The sequence below is a fragment of the Abrus precatorius genome, unplaced genomic scaffold (genome assembly GCF_003935025.1).
Source record: "Abrus precatorius isolate BTA unplaced genomic scaffold, Abrus_2018 Scaffold8, whole genome shotgun sequence".
Taxonomy (NCBI): Eukaryota; Viridiplantae; Streptophyta; class Magnoliopsida; order Fabales; family Fabaceae; genus Abrus; species Abrus precatorius.
The window spans coordinates 2,212,689-2,220,674 of NW_020874428.1; the positions used below are offsets into that span (position 1 = coordinate 2,212,689).

The following is a 7,986-nucleotide window of genomic DNA, read 5'->3' on the forward strand; positions in this document are numbered from 1 at the left end:
TCAGATAAACTTCTCACGATTACACAGTAACCCTCGTATGCTATCCCAGCTTGCCTGTTGAAGTTGACAGTTGTAACGCAGAAAAGGGTGAGCTTGCAGATTCAAAATCAGCAAATTACGCACGCAACAGTTTGACAAAGTAACAGGATTTATTATTGAACTGGATCAATCTTTACAGCTAACAAATATGCAGATAGGATTTAATCCTTCAGCATTTATACAATTAGAAGTTTAGAACCTCTTCAAAATTACACGTTATATGCATTATGCAATATGCATTTTTTAAGAGACAGTTGTAAGGAATAAATCAATACTGTCAGTAACTTGATCACTCGTCTAGTCTGTTGGTCCTTATTACTGACTAATGTGGACCGATTATCTATCTCCACAGAAGAGTATAAAAGTCAATTTGCATCAGGTTACAATTTTACTTCATGTAGAATAAAGAAATTTACTTTCAGATTGATGACTCAGATAGCAAGCTGTCACGATCTTTTTGGAACTTTTTATGTTGCCTCTGAAAATAAGGGTGGAAATTACTGGCTCCATCCAAGTATAATGGCGTTTGCATTTCAATCAGGCGTGAGACCTACAAAGAAAGACCCAATGTTATTATTTTCTTCTTTGTTGATCTTTCAATGTTTAAGAGCAATGCAAAGAATTTAGGGGACAGCTATATCGTTGTATGCAAATACGACCATGCAACATTGAACACTGAGTAACTAGTCAGAGTTTAACAACACGATGAAAAACAATAGAGTCTACAGGCAAAGCAGTTCACGGCAGACAAGTTATGCAGCTGCATATGTTCTAATATTGTAATGATATCTACAATTTTTCCTTTTCAAACTCTCCAGAAAGCCATTGGATAACACCTCAATCCGACGGTAACTGTTTTGGAAGGCCCAAATGAGTTTACCAGAGTCTGAGGCCTGAGGTGTTCGTGAGGATAAAGTTTGTGCAAGTATCATTAATCTCTATAGTAAGCTTGACAATTTCAAATCTATCTGAAACATACCGAAAGAAGATGGTTCTTTTGCAAATCTTAAGGCAGGCAGATCATATCTTGAAGAAATCTTGTGACTACAAATTATGCTTAATTATTTAGCAAGTCTGCTGACTGTGTGAATGAGTTTAAACTGCACTCTATCAATTGTGTTAACTACATTTTTTTCAATCATTTTCAGATTTCCATCAGAAAACAAATAAAAGTGAATTGTATTTCATGAGTTACTTCAAAGTTTCCTTTAATGTTTTACAAAATCACTGTATAGCATTAGCACCCTTTATCACAACATATGAGAAACTAGTGTATGTTACACTCATCAGCAGGAAGCAAACATCTATGGGAATACAAAAAAGAATTTTATCATGAAATGCCACTACAATGCTTGTAGTCAGGAACAATAAATAATACACGGAACCATTCATCATAGTGCTAAATAATGATTTTGTTGCAACTTGCAACTAAAACCAGGGAAATCACTACTTACAGCTCTGTGAAAAGCAAACATCTCTTCTTGACCGGACAGGATGGATGTGATACCAACCGGGGCACCTCCTGAGCCCACCTTGCCTTCTGCCAAGACATTGCAGCGAAGTTTCCCACCTTCAGTCTCAGTTTCAAACTGGAAACTGGAATCAAACAAGAGTGAGAAGTTTCACTTAACAATGCATCATTTAATTAGAACCATTACTATAAAAATCAAAGCTGATAGATAGGCCACGAGTCATCATGATTTTATTCATTATTCAGAATTCTAACAACAAAAGGAATGCTGGCCCAACTAACAGAACATATAAAAATCGGTAACTAATTATTAAAGTTACAATTTGTCACAAGAAAATTAAATAGACAGGGAATTTAACAATTTCATAATTTATAATTCTGCCTGCCTTCCATGCCAAGTTAGGATATACATGGGAAGTGGACCTTTCAAATCAGGGTATATGGTCCCCAACTTCTCAACTTTATCAGTAAAACCACTTTTATAATTATTTTGGATTCTATGTAACCTTACCACACCACAAAAATAGCAATTACTTAACATAGATTTTGGATAAACTGTGAGCAAAACCCTTCCTTCTTGCCTAGTCTCACTTTTTTATGCCACATGATGGCAAATGTAATATATGGTTATTTGTTTGGTCAAGTATAACATTGGTGTATAACATTGGTGCACAATTACAGGGATTCATTCAATAACTGTAAATGATCAGTTAAGAAAATGAATACCCATGAATTCAAAAGAAAAGTTTCCAATACAAACCCATCTGTTCCTAACTACAGGCATAACAAGCGTCAGAATCAATTACTGGATAATGTATTGAAGGTGAAGTGACAAGAATGGTAAACAGAATTATCATCCACTATTAGGGAAGGTTTAACACAATTATACTTTGTAAAACAAAGCATCACACATGATATAATTCATACAAACAGACAAAATTACCTTTCCAAGTCAAAAAGTGTGCCTTCCTCAGTTCCTTGAAATAATTCATCAATTGAAGAGGATGCCAAACAACACAGGCAGCAATGATGATTATATAACTCATCAATAAGGGTTATAAATCTCCGCGCCTGAAAAGTGGAACAAGTTTTAGGTCAAAATAGGATAGGGGTATGCAGAAACAAATGTACCAAATAGAAAGGCCAAGACTGATGCACAAAAATTTTAAGCATTGAATTTAAGGAATAACTTATGAAATTAGGCTGAGAGTCAGAAAGCAAGATATTAATGCACAATTTCTATTGCAAAAAATTAGGCATTTATCACTAGATTAAGGCAAAATCAACTTATCTTTCTGATAAGTACCTTGTCACGGATGCGCATACTCATCACTGGAATATCAGATATGAAAACAGTGTGAAAGTTTTCAGCTACTGCAATATAGTCTGCTGCACCCAACTGAAAACCAAAACGAGATAGAACATATCATGTACACCTGCTTGAGTGTGCACAATCACACAGAAAATTTAAAATCATGATGATGTAAATGCAAGCCAAATAATGCTTAAAGAACAAGGGAAAAACATGCATAGCATTTGTACCATCCTTGTGGTCTTAACAAGAAACCACCTAAATATAGACACATGGTATTCTGGTATCCTTTCTATCACTAGATTTATACTCAACCAGGTCCTGTCCATCCTTTCATAATTCAGCCTAAACATTCTTAAACTTAGAAGCTCAATTAGTTCCTATCATAGAATAATTCCTACTGTTGATTGCTGTAAAAATCAAATATTGTATGGTGTAATCTAATCAGAGTAGGAAATATATGCTGTTAATACATGCATTTCTATAGTTTAAGATGTCCCTAAAACTGTGGAAATTGATTTTATACTGTTTCAAATATAATTCAACAAGGGTTATATGAATTCTCTCAACTCTCAAGCAATTAAAAACACCTTAGGGTCATTCCTACCTTATTAGCAAAATGGTTTTACAATTTTCTAAATCTTTACCTCAAGAGCTCCCTTCCCTCTACTCCAAGGCAAGAAAAGTTGCCACGAGATCACCACAGCAAGAATAAACCACAGAGAGCAAAGAGTTTAACCATCAAATGTTCCATCATATCTATAAACTAACTCTTCAAGGTTGTTCTTAGCCATTTGAGCCATGAACACTTTAATGAAACATTATATCAACTTGCCAATTTAGTAAAAAATAAAATAATATAAAAAAAATTATTTAATAATTTGATTAGCTGGAAAAGCATTTTGTTCAGCAACCAAACAAAAAGAATGTACCGGACGACCGCAGAGATACTCAAATGTGAAGCGTGCAACTCCTTGACAGCTTTCAGGAACCTCAAGTGTCCTGTCAAAGAAAGAAATTATATGATTTATGTTTATTATGAACACTTGTTTGACAGCACTAAATATCAATAGAACACCTTCCAAACATCACTGAGATGGTGTTGGAGATAATTCTTCCTCCCAATCTGCCTGTTACATCATGCCACTTTCTCTCAAATTCCTTGATGGCTTCCTTTTCAATAGGCCAGAAATAGTGTACCTACATATCTATGCCCGTTGAAATTCCAATATATTCCAATTTCAATAGGCATAATATGATGTATTGTTAACATATAGCTATAAGAATATGCCATGTAAGGATGCAAAAACTATAATAGATGGATGGTATATCCCTTATGGTGTGGAAGGCTCTAGGTGAGAAGGTATTAGTTGACTCACAAAGTTACTTAAGAAGATTATGACGTTGTCATCTATGAAAATGCTAAACGAGTGGAGTCATACTATAATCCCTGTTTATAAGAAGGGAGATGTATAAAATTGCACAAAATATAGGAGGATATATCTTATAAATCATGAAGTTATGAGAGAAGGTAATTTAGTAGAATTTATGACAAGAGACCCATTTTATTAAAATTTGATTTGGTTTCATGTTGGGTGGGTTGACAGTTGACCATCATACAATACTATGATACTGGATGGAGAGGTATCAAAGAAATAAAAGATAATTATATAATTTTTATTGATTTAGAAAAGACAATGATAGGAGTTTATATAGCATAAATTTGAGCAATCAAGTATGTGTAGGAATTTTGACTAGGATGAGAACAAAAGATGTGGCCATAGCAGACCTTCCTATAACCATTAGGACTGCATTAAACTTTGAGCCCTTATCTTTTTATCTTGGTTGTGGATGTGGTTATTATACATGTCCAAGAGTCAATGTCATGGGGTTGAGTGCATTATTATGATTTTCAATAAAAAATTCTTCTTTTGATTCCTTAATGGGTACTAGTTAACATTTTTCATATACTTATTATAGCAAAATTGAGAATGTAAAATTGGTTAAGTGCATATAGTAGACAAAATATGATTATGAATAAAATTTCCTTGTAAAATGCATTGGAGAAGAAGTTGGGGTGACACACCTAAGGTAAAACAAAAATTGTAGAAACTCGCCTTAGTTGGCATGGGTATGTCTGGAGAAGACATGTAAAAGCCAAAGTGTGGAGATTAGATTTGATAGAGGGTAGCCTAATTGTTAGATGCAGAGGGGGACCAAGAAAAATCTATACGTGAAACAATGGAAAGGATTTAGAGGTAGTACTTTGTCTGTAATTTTAATATGTTTCACGATAGAACAATATGGCACCATTTGATCCATGTTGCCGACCCAAAAAGGCTTAGTTGATGTCGTTGTTGTCAGATTACTACTCTTCTACTATGGAATCAATTGACAACACATAGAGATCTTTTTCAATAGTTGAGACAGGTTGGAAAATAACAAATAACTTGAATTCTCACCTGATTTTCTGATCTCTGTGCTATAAAACGACGGTAGTCAATTTCACTTCCTATCAATATCTTCTCACAATGTTCCTCTAATCTGCAGACAAGTTTTTGGAAGATTTCTTTTTGCATTCCAGCCTGCACAAAAAACAATTTCTGAAGAAAATACAGAGAAACAAATGAAGCCTTGTTTCTAACTGGTCTAGGATGAGAGGGATGCAATTCCTCCAAACCAGAAAATTACCGAGGATGTCATTGGTGTAACTATTAACCCCTACCACGTAATTGAATAACAGGTAAAAATGATAACACATACTACAAAAGATTGATTAGTAAAGAACACACCTCATTTAAGTCCTTTGGTGCTCGATTACTGGTAGCAACAATAATAGTTCCGCTACTCAGCAATCTGCTAAGAATTCCAGATAAAGCCACAATAGCAAATACATCAACAGTCTGAAATAAAAAGCATCAAAACTTAGTAATATTCTACACTACAAGCCACATAATGAATAAAACCAGTTATGCAATAAAGTATTATAACAATGAGTTCAGGAGGAACAAAAATAAGAGATGTAACTCAATCCTACAACAGTGGTGTTTCAAAGCCAACATAGACTTTTCACTAGACACTATGATCTGGAACATGTAAAACATATAGGTAGGAAAAATATTCCTAACCAAGAAAAACAAACAGATTACAAATGAGAAACTAGACCAGGGAAGGAGAAAACTACATAAACTTTATCCTCCATACTTTCAAATGGATTATGAAAAAATACTCCAAGTGGGAAGGACACACCCAATGTTCACCAAAACCCTAAACAGATTAAATAAATAATAAAATAATCCATTAAATCCATTTTACTCTACCCATGAAAGAAATTATTATAACACAATGCAAGAATTTTCCTTTACCTGTATCTCATCAAAACACAAAATGCTAGCTCCCTTTTCACCTTCTTCTTGATCCAGGAAAAACGTATCTGCTACAGCAGCAAGAATGTTTTTCATCTGTACCTCTTGCTTGTATCTTTCTTCAGCAGCCAGCCACTCCTTTGCTTTATTGTCAAAGGGAAGATTCATAATCCAACCAGAAATGGCTGATTGGAAAGGCCTCTCTTCCACTTGATTCTTCCATATCTTGTGCATATGTTCGTTAATTCTAAGCATGGCCTGCACATTGATGGAGGAAATTAATTTTTATTGCTTTCATCACCATGATCACAAAATTTTTCAACGGTCTAGATAAAATAAGAAGATGCATATATTCCAGAAAACAACATAGGTGAGATCTACAATTCTACATCAATATAACCAGAAGTTCTCAAAAGCATAGTAAAAGACTCACCTCATGAAAGTGATACCTTCTTCGATGTTTAACAACTCCTTCCGTGGCACTATAAAACATGTCCATTAGCATGGTCTTCCCTTCAGCATTAAAGTAAGCAAATATTTAGAAAAGAAACTGGCAAAATAATTTTACAAAGAGAACCAAGGAAGTAAATTATATCTACTTTGGCGTGTGACATTAATGAAGCAACCAGAGAAATCAAATCAAGCTGATATAACTTATATGTTTGTATTACATGTAAACATAAATAGTACCCAAAAAAAAAGTGAAAAACACAAAGAAGGTTAACTACCACTGCCAACATTGCCATATATGTAAAGTCCCTTAGGAGCCGGAGGAGCAGTTGGACGGGGACCAACTAGTGAATCCAACTTCTTCTCACGTTTAAGATATGACACCCATTTCCCTACCCCTGGTTCCATATTTTCTGGTCTTTTCCTGAATCATTAAAAAAGACATGTAGCTTCAATACCATGACAGCAAATACATGAAACAACATTTGCAAGCCTATTTTGCAAGTGTTAGTTTCAGTGAAAATCCTCAGAATCAGTAAAACCACATTGGTTTAAGTATGGCTGAATCAAAACCATGTTAAATGAACTCAAAATTTACCGGGATGCCCATCTTTCAGTAAGCTTATTGTTCAACCGCTTCCACCAATCCTCATCCTTCTGCTGCAACTCAACTTCCTCCATGAGAATCCTTCGCCGCTCATTCTCCCGCTTCTTCTCCCAATTAGATAGATTTACCTGCCAAGAGCATGGCCAAATTCAAAAACCACAAACACAAAAACAATAAAAGCAGCGCAACCATAGCTAAAACACACGTTAGTTGGTGCAACAAATGTATAACTAACAAAATATCCAATTCCAATTTTACATGATACTCCTCCATATCTTTCTCATACTGCTCCAACCTTGCAAGCAAATTCTCAAGCTCTGAAGCAACAATCTCTTGGTAAGGATCCTGCAGCAATCTCCCTTGATCAACTAGACTTCTGTACCGCACAAGAGGCCCTGGAACACCACAATTTCCACAAAATTTAAAAATTTTAAAAATAAAGAAAAACTACGTTTAAATTGTTAAAATTAAAATAGAGAACGTGGATTTTCACGATCCAGAAATGAAATTGAAATTACAAAAGAGTGCAGAAAAGGATCGACCTGAACGGTTTTGACGGCGAAGTTGGGATCGGGATTGATCGCAATAAGAGCGAAGAAGCGCATTGACGCGGAAATTAGAAGCTGGGCTTGCAAATGCAAATGCAGTGAGTTGTTTAGATTTAAAGAGAAGATTCCATTTTCTTCTCATGTTTTTATTTGCGATTTGTTTGGTTCTTCAAACCTCAATGAACTTCAGTTGC

At 34.9% G+C, this 7,986-nt stretch overlaps 1 protein-coding gene across 3 annotated transcripts; it reads right to left on the bottom strand.

Annotated features, from left to right (window-relative positions):
* Positions 1-134: 134 nt before the first annotated feature.
* LOC113846131 (AFG1-like ATPase) lies at positions 135-7,986 on the bottom strand. Of its 3 annotated transcripts, none has more exons than XM_027474067.1 (14): positions 7,787-7,986; positions 7,503-7,639; positions 7,236-7,372; positions 6,916-7,061; positions 6,621-6,700; positions 6,188-6,445; positions 5,615-5,725; positions 5,285-5,407; positions 3,901-4,022; positions 3,755-3,824; positions 2,817-2,909; positions 2,454-2,581; positions 1,494-1,635; positions 135-589 (listed from the first exon to the last, which is right to left on the bottom strand). In XM_027474067.1, exons 1-14 carry the CDS (start codon positions 7,932-7,934, stop codon positions 458-460), a joined length of 1,827 nt encoding a protein of 608 aa, XP_027329868.1. In that variant the 5' UTR covers positions 7,935-7,986; the 3' UTR covers positions 135-457. The 3 variants fall into 3 exon arrangements, with proteins under 3 accessions (XP_027329868.1, XP_027329869.1, XP_027329871.1); XM_027474068.1 differs by having other exon boundaries at positions 213-589; positions 3,910-4,022; XM_027474070.1 differs by having other exon boundaries at positions 213-589; positions 7,540-7,639; positions 7,787-7,821.